This window comes from Dermacentor andersoni, chromosome 4 (genome assembly GCF_023375885.2).
Source record: "Dermacentor andersoni chromosome 4, qqDerAnde1_hic_scaffold, whole genome shotgun sequence".
Classification (NCBI taxonomy): Eukaryota; Metazoa; Arthropoda; class Arachnida; order Ixodida; family Ixodidae; genus Dermacentor; species Dermacentor andersoni.
The window spans coordinates 110,495,196-110,514,574 of NC_092817.1; the positions used below are offsets into that span (position 1 = coordinate 110,495,196).

The following is a 19,379-nucleotide window of genomic DNA, read 5'->3' on the forward strand; positions in this document are numbered from 1 at the left end:
TGGGTGGGGGTGTTCAACTAGTGCCAGGCAGGAGGGTGAATGCTGCGTCTGGCAAAGTTGGGCGCCGCCGTTTTATTATCGCTAAAGATGTCTTAAGCATGGGGATGTGCAAGGGCTAGTGTGATGGTCTCCTCTGCCTCCTCAGGTGTAGAGCCCGAGGCAAGATGGTGTGTTAGATGACAAGGTAGAGTTGGGTTGTAACCCACTGCTACAGCTTCATGCGTTGTACATGCGGCGTCTACCCAAATGGCATTCTGTGCTTGTCCGTAATACCTGTAAAGGGCATCTGCGCGAGCTACGCGGCGAGCGATATGATGTTAGAAATTGACGTTTCAAGGAAGGGGTTTAACTACGAGGGAGGTGTGTTTATATTATTGGATGGCCATAAGGGTTGACAGATTGGCGGGTATGTTGATGCGAAGGGAGGCGAGGATTTGGCGACCACTGGCGCTCGCGGCAAGTCGTAAGTAGTGTGTCTGAAGATGCGCGTCAACTAGTTCGGGAAGGGTGTTATGCATACCTAGTACCAGAAGTTTGGCTGCGCTAGTGCTACGACGTAGGTTTTGGGCTGCCTTAGTTGCAAGGCGGATCATGGTATTCACGCGCTCGGTTTCTGTGCGGTTAAGCTTGAGATACGGGGTAACGTATAGAAAGCGGCTAAGCGTAAAAGCATGTTCAATTTTCATGTTTGCTTCGCCTAAACCCTTGTTCAGGGAGCATACGTGGCGTACAAGCAGCAATAGGGATTGCGTGAAAGCCTCAAGCGTTGCCTTAAGTGTCTTAAGGGTATGGTCATTGCATCCGGAATACTACAGGTAGAGGCAAAGGATGCGCAGGCTGTGGGTGAGGGGGATAGGTGATCCTTGTAAAGCGATTTGGATGGGCGAGTTAGCGGCAGATTTTGGTCTAATTAAGAAGAGCGCGGGTTTAGAGGGGAACATTCAATCCTATCGATGACATCTGAGCGGACATGGTGTCGTGTGCTATTTTAAAAGTTTCCTAAATTTCCCCGTCAGAGCCATGAGTGGTCGATCTGGTAATATCATCAGCATACAAGGTACGCTTTAGGTGTGGGATGAAATTGAGTTTGTGCGCTAAGGAGATGAGAGCAATATTAAATAGAAGGGGATGAATGGACCGCGCCATCAGGGGTTCCGAGTTCGCCGAATGTATGAGGGGGTTTGCTGAGCTGATAAATGTGCAAAGAGGCAGTGCGGCCAGACAGAAAGGCGCGAACCTTGTTGTACGTTTTAGTGCCTACCTTTAGTGCCTGAAGATGGCATCGTGTCGAATTCTGTCAAATGTCTTAGTGAGGTCAACCGCCAGGATAGCTTTAGGTGAGGTGAATTTTATGGTCGGCTCCCGTCAGATGACGGCGAAAATGCATGATGCTGGTCGAGCGCTGCCGATGAGATAAAACACGCCCTGCCGTTTCCTCGTCATCAGTCACGATGCAGCCGACTTTGTTCACCGAACGCAAGCTTGAGAGGAGCACAATACCACTACGCAAACGCTCCGTCACGTGGCATTTTTCATATTTCGGGGGCCTTCTTTGCAACCCGGGAATACGGACTACGTGAGACGTATTCTACAGGAGATAGCTCGATAGGTGGTTTCTGAAGGTGCGCTACAAATCTGCGTTTCATACTTGGGGTCCTCAGCCCATAACTTAAGAGTTCGACAATTCAACTTAAATAATGAGTGAGTTCTGGGGAAAACAAAAATTGCCTGAGTTATTATAGGTGAGTTCGAATGGTATGCGTTCGGTTCAATACGCTTCCGACGCGCTTTTCATATTTAAAACTTGGCTCAAGTTACGTGGGACACCCTGTATACTTGCAAGGACCCTGGTGTTACCAACATTTCGAAAGTTCCTTTACAATGGGCAGCGTTTACCGAGACCGAAGTGTTTCGAACAAGAAGAAGCTGTTCGAGAGAAGTGATGTATTGCGATTGTGTGTGGTAGTTCATAGTGTCTTTTTCCTTTTTATTCTTTACCTTGGTAGGACATTAGGCAGTATAATAGCAAGAGCTTAGTGGCGCAACCCACCGCCCCGTTTCAAAGGGGACGCTCATAACATCCATCCATCCATCTGGGGGTCGCTCCATGGGCTTCACGGTCTGAGGGATGACTTGCCCCCGGTATTGCCCTTCTGGTCTACAACTGCCGTCACAATAGGCGGATGGGGGCTTTCTCCCAGGGCTTCACGATGAATTACAACCATCGTTAGCTCCGGGTTTCCAAGCGCTCAGCGAGGGTGGGGCGGGTTGTTCTCGAGCGACATTTCAGAACTGCAAAGCAGCTTGGCTCGGGACGCAGGTTACCTGGAACCGTGCCAGGCTCCCGTTTCATTTTCAGGAAGAGTCAAGCAGCGGCTCTTGTGGCGCATGCCACATGCGCCGCATCAGCTGGGGGACGCCAACTGGTCTGGAAGTGCTGCGCCTCGGTAACGTGGTGTGACGGTGTGACGGTGATTCGAAGTGATCCGGTGAACTCGAAAGAGGCTCAGAAAAAGGTCCCGTATGTAACAGAGCCCATACAGGAAAGACGAATAATTGCAATTGAGTTTATTTCGTAAAACTTCCCACACGAACACAAATGCAGATGCGCTGACATTGGCATGCCCCCGCAAAAAAATACAGACTATCACATCACACATCCGCTAAGTTGCGACGCGAGGAGAATGCCACAATCAATAATCACCAAGCCCCCATCAGTGCCAACGCCGTCGGGGTGCGCGAGCCCAAGTGAAGCACTTCGAAAACTGACTAAGAAAATAAGGGCGCAGGAAGAGCGCAAAGTACATTCAGCCACAAGAGAGGTACTTCAAGTCTATCAGATGCGCTCACGACACACGGATACCTGCCCTATACCTAGGCTTGACTACTTCGGCTTTTTGGCTCGAGTTTACAAAGCCCCTTTACGCTAGAATTGTTCTCGAGTGCAAATATTATTCGCGCAGAGGGCCGACAGATGGCAAAGAACACTCACGAATCAAAATTTTTGTGAATTCGTCCCCTTCTTTCGCCGTGGTTAGTAAATTTATTTTGTGCGCTGATTTTGAGTACGTGTTTAGTATTTCTCTTTATTACCCCGCATTTTATTTTTTGATACATTTAATACTTTAATACATTAATTGTCTTACCAGTAGTCACGTGCGGGGCAGAAACCTGGAGGCTTACGAAAAGGGTTGAGGACGACGTAACGAGCTATGGAAGGAAGAATGATGGTTGTAACATTAAGAGATCAGAAAATAGCAGATTGGGTAAGGGAAAAACGTGAGGTAATGACATCTCAGTAGAAATTCAGAAAAAGAAATGGGCATCGGCAGGACATGTAATGAGGAGGGAAGAAACCGATGGTCATGAAGGGTTACGAGCTGGATTCCAAGGGAAGGGAAGCGTAGAACTGGGTGGCAGAAAGTTAGGTGGGCGGATGAGATTAAGAAGTTTGCAGGGACAACATAGCCACAATTAGCACATGACTAGGGTAGTTGGAGAAGTATGGGAAAGGCCTTTACCCTGCAGTGCGTGTAACCAGGCTGATCATGATGATGATGATGAATAGTTTGATATATTATTATTTATTCGATGTTCTTTAATACATATCTCAATTGTTATTATTAACCGAGGATCCCGCTGCTGTCTTTGACTTTGGGACCGTCGTCTGTTTATTGTCTCTTGCCCATTTATTGTACCTAAAAAATAACAAACTGAAACTGAAACTATTCGAGATGTCCTCCTTGTTTTATAAATTCCATTTCTAGAGGACGACACCAGCGCCGCCGGCAGCATCTGCCTTTTCTTTCGCTCGAGCTACACGCGCCCGCAAGGCACGTTCATAGCGCGTTCCGAGAGGGATTCGACAAGCCCCACTGAAGGCCATTTCTGGATCGTTCCACTTCTGACGACGCCCATATCTACCGCTTTTACTGGCTTTCGCGGCGTCGACTTAGCATGGAGCAACAGAACGACGCTATTGCCTCGCCGCCGTCACTCACAGCAGCGAAGCAGCCGCCGACTGCTGGACGACCCCTCGGCGAGGCGAAAGGCGGGACCGATGGCCGGAATTCGCCACTCTCGCCCAAACGGAGGCTCCAGCGCAGACGCCGAACTACCGCCGCAGACCCTTCGCCAGCCAGATCCCACAAGCGTTCACCTCACCGCACAAGTCCCAGCAGACGTGCCAGCGCCAGTCGCAGCCGAACTTCACCGCTGCCCAGTCCCAAATTCGATAACGCCCGGGCCAGGCAGGAACGCAATGCGAGGCCTTCGCCCGGCAGGGCCCGCCGCCGCACGGCGACCCTTGGCCAGAGCAGCGGGTCTCCTCCTCCTTCCGCCGAGAAGATTCCCCGGACGCTGCAGCCGCTTCCTCGCCCTGTTACGACAGGTACTGAATGCAACATTTCTGCGGGACTTACGTGTATCATTCTTACTATCAGCTATAAATGAAAAAGATTTGCACTAGGCCCAGTCGAAAGGGGCACCTGTATCTATCCTGCTACAATCAAACTTTTAGTTCAATTATTTTTGGTCTTAAAGGCAATAGATCTGTGGGGATAGATGACATTTCAGTTGACGAACTGCTAAGCTTGTTCTACATACTTAAAGGCGTGTTGCTATCGCTGTTCATCAGCATCATCTCAAGTGGCATGATCCCGGCGAACATGAAAGCGGGTATTACCCCAATTCACAAAGGTGGCGCGCATAATATGTATGGGAACTATCGTCCTATTGCAGTCTTGCCCTGCTTGACTCAAATATTAGAAAAACATCTGTTGCTTACAATGACAAGTTTCTGAGACAAGCACAAAATCCTGTCACCGCGTCAGTATGGTTTTGTACAACGTAAATGGAGGGAAATGCTTTTGCAGGACTTTCCTGTCATGTTAAATCGCTCTTTTGAATGTAACCACGTTGTGTGTGCACTGTTTCTGGATTTCAGCAAGGCTTTTTACGGTGTCTGTCACACTGTGTTATTATGTAAACTGTCCAGGTTAGGCTTCCGTGGAGTGTTTCTTTCGCTTTTGGAACTTTTTTTACAGCAGAGAACGCTATAAGTTTCGATTGGGTGGGCAAAGAGCGTTTCTTTGCTCATAAAAGCTGGCGTCCCTCAAGGTTCCATAATTAGTCCCCTGTTTTTTAACGTCTACGTGAATGACCTTTCAAACGTTGTGCCTGTAGGCCTGTATCAATACAATGACGATTCTGTTCTCGCATCCCGGTCGCCGAAGTACTCTGACTCCCTTTCTTCTCTTCAAGCTGCAGCAACTATTGCTATGGACTGGTTCTCACACAACCTAATCAAAGATAACAGCTCTAAGACTCAAGTTATATGCTTTCACAGCCCGATGAAGAAGGTAGATTTAAACCATCAGCTGTTCTTGCACGGATCCGATTGCTCTCAATGTCAATGTCCCCTACCTGAGCTATAAGACTACAGGAGTATACTTTGACAGTGCTCTTTCTTGGAATGACCACTTATCCCACGTTTGTAGAAAGCTCCAAAGCGTCTCCTGTGTGCTTTACAACATTAGGTACTGCATGCCGCTTTCAATACGGAAAGTTATTGTAAACGCTCTCGGTAATAGCGTACTGCGCTATGGCATAACGATTTATGGTCACTGTGAACTTCTTTGTACAAACAGGATCAATTCTCTCCTACGAACAATGTGAAAAATTTTGCCTATGTCTAAGGCCTGCACTCCAATTCTGATGTTTTTAAGGTATTTTCGCTACCTGATTTTGATCGCCTTTTAATGGAAATGATTATCCTGAAAATTTTTTTTTTAGTGACTAAGATTCCGTATTTTCCCAGACGGTCTCTTCGCCCGAAGTGACGTCTTTGTATTCCTCGACGGTTTACAAGATATGGAAAGCGAGTAAGAGATTTTTACGTTCCCTTATACTTTAACAGGTTACCTCCAAGTGTTCGCCGCGCAAAAGCTAAATATAAAATAAACATATGCTGCGATACACAAATTAGTGGGTTTACGCCGTTGTACATATATGCCCCACCACTTATCAAGTAAATCCTGTGATTTCTCTGGTTACTGCAGTATTTTTATACTTATCTGTGTATCGTCATGCCTTCCTCGCTATTTATTCTGATGAGATTTCTTTTTTTTTTTCTGTATGTAACTTGGGTTTTGTGTGTATTTTTATTTTGCCACTGTACTGATTTGATGTTCCGTAATTTTTAATGTGCGTTTAAGCATGTGTGTAAATCTGCGCAATTCCGCAGCCTGTCGGGTGCTGCCCCTCAAAGTATTATTATTATTATTATTATTATTATTATTATTATTATTATTAATATTATTATTATTATTATTATTATTATTATTATTATTATTATTATTATTATTATGTTATTGAGCATCTAAGCATCCTTTATCCGAAATTTTTTTCTCGGCTGTCAGTTCTAGTGTAATGCCCGAACAAAAAGCATAATACTCTCCCGAAAAATGAATTTCCTAATGCGGTAAGGGAAATTGACCTTGGGGTCTTGTATAGCCGATGACAACTTAAGAACTATAGGGTTATATGTTCGCTGGTGAACTCAAATACAGTTTGCATAAGTTAGCAAGGGAACTTATTCACCCGTAGGCACGCTTACAACTACGATATGAACGTAAAGTACAATAAGAGGTACAGCGCATGTGATACATCATACTTGATATTAACAAAACCGAACTGTAAATAAAATAGTCAATGATGTCTGCTTGACACTGGCTCTGCCACACACAACAACAACAGAACATCATTACAGCGTCCATCTAGAATCTAGAATTTCTGCATGACATCCGCGGCACAAACAAACACACAGTCTAAACTCAGGCAAACAAAATTTGAGCATCATTCTGGTTGTAGGAAGACTTTCCCTCGGGAGACGGTTAGGTACCGCGTAGACAAGTGGCGAAGAAACTCGGCGTCACCGAGTTTCAACAACTGCTCTTCGAAATGACCCATAAGTGCGCAACTTCATTAGGCTTGCTCATTTTCGTGACCTCAAGCGGTTTCACGTGTGAGAAAGAGCTGTTTTCTCCGTACAGACCGATGTTTCTGTTACTGATTTCAAAATTAAACCTAAAGCTCTGGGAAAATTTCATGGGTGATCCTGATATCACTGTTCAGCCAAAGGTAGCATTCTAGCTTGAAACACCTGGCTTTTATTTTCCAACTAGCCTAATCTCTACATTAGCAGAGTAAAGTTCTAAGCTATTGGGGGATTCTAGCCGGAAATGCTTGAGGTATATAAAAGGTACCCTGTGTTTTTGTGGGTGGAGCTTGTGTAATTTTTCGGTTGTCACCAAGTATACTGTCATTGTAAGCTCTCTAGCATCGGGTTTCCTGCCCATAATTGCCTCCTGCGTGGTCTCCATGCGTGTTCTTGTAGAAGCAAGACTACAATGCCATAATATACCATCTGCTGGTCCTTTCAGTCCTCATAACGAAACTTGTCTAGTTTTCGTTTAAGTAAGCCTTTCTGCACTAGACACACAACTTCAACTCCAAAGGGCAGACAATAGCGTCAATCCAATAGTCAGTGTCGGCGATTCTCAATTATGGTCGCGGGATCATATCGATGCCACAGAAGTCACTTTAAGATGGCGGCGAAATGCAAGAACACACCTGTCCCGTGTATTGGGCACACGTTAAAGATACCCCGGAGGTCAGAATCAATCCAGGAACCACCACTACGGCGTGCCTCATAATCAAAATGTGGTTCTGGCACTTGAAACCCCGGAACACAATTCATTTCTCAATAAGGCTATAGTCAGTGCATTCTACAGCGAAATTTAAATTTCAATTATCAGTTAATTTGAATATCTCTCGAGTAGTGCCGCATTTTCAGGGGAATTTGTCAGCATAAATTTCTGCCCACCGTTATTAAAATGCAGTATTCCCAGTTCATCTGAGGAGCGGCTTGGTCCTTTCTCGATACATTCGAAAAATAGCGTTGAGTTGAAGCCTTCATTAAAACTTCATTAGAATTGTAGCAGCGAAAAGCAATGCAGCCACAAAATAACAAGCACGAGACACAAGCGCTGACTGTCAACTAAATTTTATTGACGGAAGACGGATACCGTATATAAGGGGAAAGGCAGAAGTGAAGGTGGAAGGGAATAATACAATCGGGGAAAATGACATTGCGCATCAATGAACGAACGTGCCGGCAGTCTACAGACTCAGGCGCAGAAAAACAAGAAAACTAGAAAAAACTTGAAAGACACTGGAAAAAAGGCGAGGCATACTAACATTCAATCAAATCAGTAAGCGGTCGCTTCCAAAAATTCAAGCTCTGCAGCAAAAAGTGATACAGAGGGGGTGCTTACGCACTTGCTGCCATATTTCTGTATGTGGAACGCTCCCAATCTGAGGCACGCCGTCGCTTCGCCACTCTTACCAGATGGCCTTCACCTACCTCTCTACAGTAGGCGACGTTTTAAACGCATTTGACAAGCACGGACTTGGGCTCAATTTTACCCATGAACTACCTGACGCAGATGTTTTACAGTTTTTAGACCTGAGACTAAACTTTCATGAAAAGCACGCTTGCTGGGGCTATTTTGCTCGCGCAAGAAAAGATCTGTTACCATATGATTCAGCCCATTCCAAAACTCTAAAAAGAGCTATAGCGTCGCACTGTTTCGAATCGTCTCTTCAGAAGTCGTGCCCGCACATAATGCAGAAAAGTTTTGAGAATCAGGCCAGCCAACTTATGGCGGTGGGGTTCTCCTGTTCGGTCTTGACTGCAGTGTCTGATACCCTCCTTCAGAAGCTAAAAATATAGGAACACCAAGAAAAGATGACCTTCGGAAGTCCGACAAACCTTTGGTTGTGCCGTACCTGCGCAAGATTTCGCACAGTCTCAAGAAGGTAGCCAACAGGCATGGGGTGCCCGTTCTTTTTTCGACACCCAACAAGCTGGCACTGTTATGCCCACGCATCTGCAACTCTAAAAAAAGAGGTTGTCAGCTAAAACATGACAAGACGATCATGGAGTGTTCCACAGAATTGGTATACGCCATTCCTTTGAAGTGTGGAAAGGCTCGTGATGGGGGCCAAACCGGCCGCTGCATTAATGATCGCTTGGGAGAACATGGCCGAAATTTAAGTAACTTAAAGGACAAGTACGCACATTTGGTCGCGCACGTAATTGAATGCACAGGTTGTGAGGCTCAAGTGGGAGAGACGAAGATTCTCGGTAAGGAGTGCCGACGCGACGGCGCGTGTCAGTTAGGAAGCATTCCACATACATAAATATGGCAGCAAGTGCGTAAGCATCGCTTTTGGCGGCAGAGCTTCAATTTTTGGGAAGCGACCGCTTACTGATTGATTGTACATTAGTATCCCTCGCTTTTTTTCTAGTTTTTTTCTAGTCTTATTTAGTTTTCTTGTTTTTCTGCGCCTGATTCCGTTGACTGCCGGCACGTTGTGTTCATCGATGCGCAATGTCATTTTCCCCGATTGCATCACTCCCTTCCACCTTCACTTCTGCTTTTCCCCTTATATAACGTATGCGTCTTCCGTCTATAAAATTTAGTTGACAGTCGGCGCTTGTGTCTCGTCCTTGTTACTTTGTGGTTGCATATGTTTTCGCTGTTCCAATTTTTATGTCGAGTAATGCCACTTTATGAACGCAGGTGTGCCTCGTCGAACACTGTCACAGTTCGTTTTTCTTTTTCTTTCTTTAATTCCGCGTTGTTTACGTTTTGAAATGATCGGAGAACGCCCTATGAACGAATAACGTTTAACAGGAAGGCAGAATTTGCCGAGCACCACTTCGGCGATTGGCTGCAGCGCATCCCGCTTACCATATCTGTGCATATCGTCAGGCGTTTCTCGTGTTTCACTTCGACTAGCGGTTGTTAACGCAAGAACACATTTTCTGAAAGGGGCCCCGCGATCTGCGTTAACTGATGCAGGCACCGTCGGCCGCCTCACAAGTGCGCCGATCGACCTCAACGCGGCGTCCGCCGTCGAAGCCACCGACCACGGAGGTGTCCTGCCGGCGGGAACCTCGGGAACTGCGGCTGCAGGCGCAGAAGCTGCAGCAGTACCTGGACGCGACCAAGCAGCCCACGGAATGGACGCGACAAACGTTCCCTCTCTCCTCCAAAAAAGATTCTCCCGTGCGATCTGGCCTTTCCACTTAGGATCGGCTACCACGAAAGAGCAAGTATCGCCAGGTCGGAGTGCAAGCACTGGGAATTCTACCTTTACGATTTACGACCCTAGAACCCGATCCACAGCGGCATTGACTAGCACGGTCACCCGCAGAAACCACGTAAGCACCAACTACCCTCTTTCCCCGCGTAATTTCTCGCATTACTACCTATACCAAAAGTGATACTTGTACTTTTAGCAATTTCTTACAACAGGATTGATACACCGTCAGCAAAGAGCGAGAATTTCGAGCGGGAGGCTTCGTGATGAACTTTTCTTCGTTTCTCTACTTTTCACCAACACAAGTCTCCACCTTCCAGTGGATCATTTACCTTATGAACATTTAGGTTGCAGGCAGATGTTGCCAGCGAAATTCAGCAAAGCAAGTCGATAGACGCATACTCGCCCTATGACTGCATGGGGCTTCCGCATGCGCCTCTTGCTTTTCGATACTTTTGCGTAATGCTTGAACAAACAAGCAGGAAGAGGGACCAGTCCGTGCGTGTGTGAGCGTTCAGTAGTGTTCTGCAGCACAACGCACTTCCGCATATCTGTTTCGACGCTTCTTGGAATTTTTTATCATTCGCCTTCTCAATAACCAGATCGCAGCAATTTTGGAAGTCCCGTTTGGGGTCCGGGAATGACGCAGAGTGAAGTAATGAAAAATGAAACGAATGTAATAAAAATATACGAATCCTTGAGTATTGAGAACAGCCCGTGCTTACCAGCTGATGCCTTGGTCGGAAAAACAAAATTCTCAATTCCTATCATTGTTTGCACAGCTTCTAATCTCCAAAAAAATGTCATTCTTTTTCTCCCTCCCCCTTATCCGCATAGACACGGCGGAAGACGGGATGCGTCGTCGGCATACTCTCTTGCGTCCTGCTGGCGTTGATGCTGGTCGTCGGGATCGTCAAGATCGCGCTGTCCCCTTCGTCCGCAGCCTACAAGCACTGCGTGGCGCACGCCTGCCGAGCCTACTCCCGCCAAATCATCTCGTCCATCAACCGATCGGTGGACCCGTGCGTCCACTTCACTCGCTTCGTCTGCGATGGCTGGCAGGGGCACCATAACCTGGACGTCTGGGAAAGGCGCTTTCTGCACTTCATCAACCGCCTGGACGCCAGGCTGAAAAGCATCGACGTCCCTGCAGCACGACAGAATGAAGAACAACGGGCGGCCGCCGTCTACCGCAGCTGCGACAACGTGTACAGTGGCAAAAGCGACGAGTTGCCCGCTCTCAAAGCCGCGCTGGCTCTTGCAGGCATCGTCTGGCCGCAGCCGTACCGAGGGGCGGACGCTCTGTTCGCGTTGCTCTACAGTTCCCTCAAGCTGGGCTGGGACGCCGTCGCGAGCTTCCGCGTCGCCCCACGTTCCGGCGAGGCGGAGGACGAACTGGTCGTCAGTCAAGGCACATCTTTCGGCCTGTTGCGCGAGTGGTTCGCGCAAGAAAGAGCGACGGCCGTACAGCGAGACTACTACGAATATATTAGGAGCCAGCTTACCGGCGAAAACGGCACGACAGTCGACGACGAGGTCTCGTACGAGTTCGTGTGGGACATCGCAACGCCGGTAACGGACGCCCTCGGGCCTTTCTTTGGCTTCTCCGAAGCGGCACCTCTACCGGCCAACTGGTTGGCGAACTCATACGGTGCGATTCTCACGGAAGCGCGCTGGATAGAAGCTCTGCGCCGAGTCGACATCACCCTGCCTGGCGGCTTGCGAATATTGGCCGAAAACCGTCCCTTCTTCGAAACCCTACTCCGCATGTGGGAGCACTACGGCGAAGACAATTTCCACCTGTTCGTCTCGTGGTGCACGGTACAGGTGGCCGTCCTTTATGCGAACAGGGGCCTCATTCTAAACTACTACAGAGAGATTCCCAACAGGGCGACACTGTACTACAAAGCTTTCTGCGTCAGCAGGGCCGTCTTCTTCTCGCAAGCAATCATCGCGAGATACAGTGGCGACGTCCTCAAGGGTAGCGCAGCCGTGGTCGCAAAAGAAATAGCGCTGTCCGTGCGTCTGGCCTTTTCGCACCGTCTGTCCACCTGGCCTTACTACAACGAAAACGTAACGGTGGTCGCGAACTGGAGCTCGTTGGAGTCTGCCTTCCGCCACATTGAATATGACAACGAAAGAAGAACTGACGGTATAGCGAGGGACGACATGCCGGACATGACCGACTCTTTTGTGGCGAACTGGCAGCATTCGGTACGCTTGAATAAGACACAGCAAACGGTGCAACTGGCGTATGCGATGAGGCGCCTGTGGTTCTTCTTCTCCCCTTTAGGCGATAATGATTTTCACATGATGCCGTACACACTGGCCTTCCCGTTTTTAGACCCGAATCTACCGACTGCTGTTAACTTCGGAGGCTTCGGAAGCGAAGTGGCGACCGCCCTGGGATCCCTCTTTATCGGATCTTACATGGCATACGGCAACGCGACTGATGACTTCTTCAGCTGCTTGAAGTGGGGGCGATCGGGCAAGCATGACTACTCCGAAACATCCGTGAGCGGCGTGTTCGGCTACAGGGCCCTTGTAGACGCTTACAGACAAGCTCCTCCCACTACATTAGCCCTCAAGCAACTCGAGCACTACAGCGACATGCAACCTCTTTTCATGTCGTCGTGTTTTCTTATGTGTCCCGGACGTGGCAGAGGACAGCAAAATGAATGTGATTTGCTCGCACAGCACGTTCCCGAGTTTGCAGAAACCTTTAAGTGTAGCCAGGAGGCCATCGTAAACACAACTGAGCAATGTCAACTGCTCTAGAGAACTGTTGGCACAAGAACGTGTTCGATGTACTTGCTTTATTGCAGTGATACTCACGTGACGATAAATGTTGTGTCGAACACTTTAGACTTGTCAATTCTCTCTTTGTAACAGGACCTCTATGTGATCGCATGGCACCCAAACCCTGTGCACATTGTGAATTTGCATTCATTGCGAACTTCCCTATTCGCGCTCCTGAGGAAATTGTACTTTCGTTCTCTCAGTACTTATGCTTCTGTGAATCAGGAGGGAAAATGGGAGATTAAGGACGCTTCCTTTTCTTTTTCATTGACATTAACGCAGATATTCGTTGAGAAAAGACTGACACGTGCTATGTCATCGGGCTTTATGCTCGGCTATGCCCGATTTCTCTGTAGTTGTGTTGATTAGACTATTTCGCCGTGCGTGAGCATGCTCCCGTCTTCGTGTTGAGTAAATTAATCGGTTATCTTCGCCTTTTTTTATACGCATAAGGGTATTTATTTTTCTTCACCCACTGTGTGGTGCGGCAAAACAAAAATAGTGCAACTATTTTATGAGCTCATTTATTCAGGGCTGTGTTTCGAACACGCCAAACGATATGGTCCATGTCGATTAAGATGGAGCTCCCTGTGGTACTACGGCACAGCTACCGTGTTATTTCGTAAGTTATTAATGCGACTAGCTTTCTTCGGGAGCACATCCAGTTGGTGCAGTTTGTTTATCCGTATCTAACCTATAACTCTGAACTTGTCACTGAGCAGCCGCTGAGCAGTCACTGAAGTGTATATTGGTTAAAGAATCGGGTTGCTATGCTGAAAGAGCCAGTTTTGAAATCAACCGTCGGGCTGACAACGGTCACTGAGAATGTGTCGATCTCTAATGAAGCGCTTTACCGCCAACTTTGGTCACTGTTTATGTACCACGAGCTATGTGCCTATCTTCAGTGATCACAGTGACGAAAATAAAATTTAAACATTCTGCAGTGCTGGAAGGAATCGCGACTCCGTCGTATATATTCAGACGATGTTGCCTGAACACGCATTCATTCACGAGCTACGCGCAGACCTTCCAACGGCTTCAGTGCACAGCTCGTACGTGGCACGTTTCGGAGGCGGCACTAAGACGCATTGCTGCATTACACATATGTTTATCCCCGTACCGTCGACTTTCATAACCAGATGGATGATGATGAAAATTTTATTGCGCGGAGCATGAATTGTTACGGGTGTGGGACCTGCCACAAATGACTACGAGCAACAAAGGCCACTTAAGCGTCTATACAATACAGCTTCGGCAAAATCTACCGCTCATCTGCTGAACTGTTTCTATAGGATGAAGTGGGGCTAAGCTGAATGTAATGGCACCACAGCGAGTATGACCAGCTTCAGCGCAAGTCTCCGGTGTTCTGCCGCGCAACACCCGTCATGGGGATCACTTTTCTTGCAGTTTCGTGAATCACAGTTATTTTTTAATAAGAAATAAATCGCACAGCTATCGCAGATGTTAGCATTAAATTGAACCTGCGTACAGGACTTTACGCCTAAGTCATGCGCAATCAGAATGCAGGAAGTTTGCTTTTGGGTCCCTTGAGTGTAGTGTAACGTACAGGAGCGCAAACGAAAGTCTAAAAAAACAGGATAGCGTGCTGGTACATGGTGTCTTGTGTTGACCTTTTCGAAGCCCAGAAAATCCAATTTATCCTGCCGTTTCTGTGCCCACGTGTTTCGTCACGCTACGAACTTTGGGATCCCCAAATGATCCCAGAAGTTCTGTGCTATAGCCATATTCATAAGTTATAATGATGTGGCACAAAAATTCCAGCTTACTAGTTAATGCAGATAAATGACGGCAAGAGTGCAAGCATCCTGTATCTCTTGCTGTTGTTGTTGTTGTTGTTGTTGTTGTTGTTGTTGTTGTTGTTGCTGTTGTTGTTGTTGTTGTTGTTGTTGCACATACCCACAATGGGGTATTACCCACGAAACGAGTGATTCCGTATGCGCATACGCACATCCGCGCATACTGAAGCCCACAACCACCCTCGAAGCCTTCACGCAAGCAGCTACATACACTAACAAGCGAACCGATACGCAGACAGACATCGGTGCAGGCCTCGACAAGAAAATTAAGCGTAAAAAGACACCACCTGAAGATTTTTGGCCCCGGAGAACTGCCCGAACCAAACAGAAATGACTACCACGCACTAGGGATAGCACACGCAACAACAAATATCACCCTTTCCTCCAACCCCGCAAACTCGTCGCCAAGCAAACAAATTACAGATTTCACCTAAAACTTACACTAGCTGCATTAAACAGAGGAAAATCGCAAAAGGTCTCAGAATTAAGGTTAGATGCGCCCTCGGTTCTTTACCCTCCAGGCTATTATTAAAGTGGAATGCTGTCCTGAAAAATGCATCGCTCTCTCTTATCGACATTCTCGAAGAACACTGCAAAGAACAACTTATGATAATCTCTGATCAACTCGACAGCATAAAGTTACCTGAACCGGAAACAAGAGAACTTAAACAATTCGTCCAAACTAAGGAGGAAAAATTACTAGATAAATACCAGCGCAAAGATATTAGAGCTGCAGATCCACCCAAAGAAACTGATGTAACCCCTGCAGCACGTAGCTCCACCGACAGTCCTACAGGCGAGCATCCAGAGCACTGCAGCAATGTAGTAGACATATCCCAGAGTCTAAGCCCCGAAGAAGTTGATCTCCTAAAACGTGGTCTAACGTTCTCTCCGACGAACAACGCAGTAAATGAATACGAAATCCACAATTATATAACAGTTTTCACGACGCATGCGCATCAAGGAGTTCTTTTTCGGTAGACCAGATGTAGGAAAAGAAGTTTGAGACTCTCTTAGGCCACCTAGCACGTGGACACCCGAAACTGAACAGTGCCCAAACCTCGATTTATACTTAAAACTGATATCAAAGGAAATTTTAGAGTCAACGCGGCATTGCCGGAAACGCAAAAATTGAATTATTGCAATTATTGGTGGGTTCAACACCAAATCCTTAAAGAACTTGCGAAAAGGAATGATATTGTAATAAAACCAGCAGACAAGGGCGGCAGTATTGTAATCTGGCCTATAGAAAAGTACAAGAATGAGGCCTCTAAACAACTGAGCAACCACACCCATTACAGAAAACTAGACTCTAACCCAACTTCAGATTACAGCAATATTGTGATAAGCACAATAGCGGAGCTCCGGTCATGGGAACTAATAACGCAATCTGAATATCGCTTTATGATGCCCAAGAACAAAACAGCAGGCCGCTTTTATCTTCTTCCTAAAGTACATAAAGTTCCGGTCGAAGAAATATTTACAGCAGAAATCGCAGGTCGGCCTATTGTGTCTAATAACAACACACCTACCGAGTCACTATCTAAATTCTTAAATCACCACCTGTCAAACATACCCACCACCCTCCCATCTTTCGTTCAAGACACGCCTCACTTCCTTCGAATTATCGACGGCATCAACGCCAACCATATCCTTTCCGACCGCGCTATTCTAGTCACTTTGGATGTTTCTGCCCTTTACACCAACATTCCCATGAGTGAAGGAATTGAAGCCGTTTCTAGATCTCTCGCAATCAATCCCAAAGCGCACGCTCCTGAAGTTTACTTATCGCTCCTTAGGTTAGTTCTCACGCTCAACTATTTCGAATTCGATTCTATACACTACGTGCAAATTTTCGGCACTAGCATGGGTACGCCATTCACTCCAACGTATGCGAACATTTTCATGGGACAGCTTGAAACAGACCTGCTGAAATCCTACCCTTTAAAACCCAACACCTATCTTCGTTGCATTGACGAAATATTTATAATATGGGAACACGGCACAAGCGTCTTAACCGACTTAATTAGCCATTTTAATCGCTTTCACACGAGTATTAAATTTACTGCTCACCACTCTCCTAGTCGGATCAACTTCCTAGACACTACGGTCTACATAGAAAACGGAAAACTGAGAACGACACGTTACCGGAAGCCTACAGATAGCCAGCAATATTTAGACTACAACAGTCATCACCCGCGACATTGCAAGCAAGGAATTTTTGTCGGACAAGCGAAACGTATAAGAAGAATCTGCAGCGAAGACTACGATTATATCCACCACCTAAATGACCTTAAATCAACGCTAGCACAAAGGAACTATCCCCAAGTTGCTCTCGATAGAGCTTATGATGCCGCGTCAAGATTGGAGAGACAGTCGGAATTGGCGAAGAGACAGCCCTCATTAGAATCTGACAGACCGCCGGCCTTTATAACAAAGTATTCTAATGCCCTCCTAAACATAAACAACATCCTAAGAAAATACCACCCAATATTATCAAGTAACGAGCGTCTGCGAAAAGCATTCCCGGATGTACCCAAAGTTACCTATCGCCGAAACAAGAACTTTAAAGACATGTTAGTGCACGCAAAAGTCAACCAGCAGCATTCCCCCGTAATAAAAGCATGTTGTCGCCCTAGGTGCAGAACCTGCAGCCACCTTCAAGGTGACATTAAAATTAAAAGCACCGCCAATAGTTATACACATGAAGTCAAATCTAGCTTCACTTGTACAAGTTCGGATGTGAATTATATGCTTGAATGTTCCTTCTGTAAGAAACAATATATCGGTGAAACAGGACAATCAATGAACGTCAGATTAAACGGACATCGCGCGGGCACAGCTAAAAAGCTTCCCAAAGCCGTCGCCGAGCATTTCAACCAACCAGATCATAACGTTCATGAACTTAAACTCTGCATCTTACAGTCAAATTTCCGTTCTGAACGAGAAAGAAAATACTGACACGTGTACTTACATTTATCGGGCGACCAGGTTTCGCCGCCTAACAAATCTTATCGCACAGCGCGGGACGCGCTTGCATGTATCCGAAGTTTCTGGAAAGTTATCGATGCTTCTATCCGCTATCTGTTGTCGCCGAACCTTGTGTTATCTGATTTATTCGCCTGACGCGAATGGTGTAGAACTTTGTGGAAGGCACGCGGGTCCCAACGATTACTCTGGAACATTCGATGACTGCTCTATAAAAGCCGACGCGCTTGACCCGCTGATCAGATTCTCGACGATCGCCGACAGTGTTCGCCGCTATCGTTGTGCTATAAGTGTAGCCTGTTTTTGTGGGCACAGGTTCGCCCAATAAAAGTTAGTTTTGTTCTTCACAGTATTTCTACTGTGTTCTTGAACGTCACCGCCACGTGACATCTGGTGGAGGTGCTTTTCGTTCATGTACCGGACGCCCCCGACAAGCCGTGATCCAAGCCCGGACGGCAAAGAGAACACCAACGTAGTCCCGGAGCATCGAGCAAGCCGCCGTCTTCAACAGCTGCCCCCGGAGCACGGACTTCTACCTGAGAAGACCAAGAAGTTTGTGGACAAGGCAACCCCAATGGCAGCCCCAGCGTCCCCCATCGTGCTGCAGCAGCCCAGGGAACCTCCGACGTTCCGCGGATCAACATTTGAGGACCCGGAAACCTGGCTAGAGACGTATGAGAGGGTCGCTACGTTTAACAATTGGGACAGCGACGACAAGCTGCGGCATGTCTATTTCGCACTGGAAGACGCCGCCAGGACCTGGTTCGAGAATCGAGAAGCCACCTTAACGACGTGGGACCTGTTCCGAAGCGGCTTCTTGCAAACGTTTACAAGCGTCGTGCGAAAAGAGCGAGCCCAAGCACTACTAGAAACCAGAGTGCAGCTGCCAAACGAGACGATCGCGATCTTCACGGAAGAGATGGCCCGTCTTTTCCGGCACGCCGACCCGGAAATGCCAGAAGAGAAAAAAGTCCGCTTCCTAATGCGGGGCGTCAAGCAAGAACTTTTCGCAGGACTTATTCGTAACCCGCCGAAGACCGTAGCTGAGTTTTCGGCGGAGGCATCGACGATCGAGAAAACTCTGGAGATGCGCACCCGGCAATATAACCGCCAGGGGCTCACGCCGCAGTATGCCATCCAAGGACTAGATTCCGGCGACCTTCAGGAGACCATCAGGGCCATTGTGCGCGAAGAACTGCGCAAGGTCCTGCCTTCGTCGCAGCCCCAAGTGGCTTCGATCGCCGACATCGTCAAAGAAGAGGTGCACCGATCGCTTGGAGTTCCCGAGCTGCAACCACAATTACCGCAGCCCCAGCCAGAAGCGATGACCTACGCCGCCGTCGCACGCCGTCAAGGTCCCCCGCCGCGACCGCGCCAGGGCCCTGTCACGCCGCAGTTCCGTCGTCCGCCGCCGCCGCCGCCAGCACGCCCACCCGTCACCCAGCGTACCTACGCGAGGAAGACGGACATTTGGCGAGCCCCCGACCACCGCCCGCTCTGCTATCACTGCGGAGAAGCCGGCCATGTGTATCGCCGATGCCCATACCGGGAGATGGGACTGCGAGGCTTCGCCGTCAACGCACAGCGCCCGAGGGAAGGTGAACG

At 47.6% G+C, this 19,379-nt stretch overlaps 1 protein-coding gene across 1 annotated transcript; it reads left to right on the forward strand.

Moving 5' to 3' along the window:
• Nucleotides 1–3,957: 3,957 nt before the first annotated feature.
• Nucleotides 3,958–14,013, forward strand: LOC129386381 (uncharacterized). The gene is made up of 3 exons (XM_072287637.1): nt 3,958–4,390; nt 9,930–10,291; nt 11,008–14,013. Exons 1-3 carry the CDS (start codon nt 3,958–3,960, stop codon nt 12,946–12,948), a joined length of 2,736 nt encoding a protein of 911 aa, XP_072143738.1. The 3' UTR covers nt 12,949–14,013.
• Nucleotides 14,014–19,379: the final 5,366 nt, after the last annotated feature.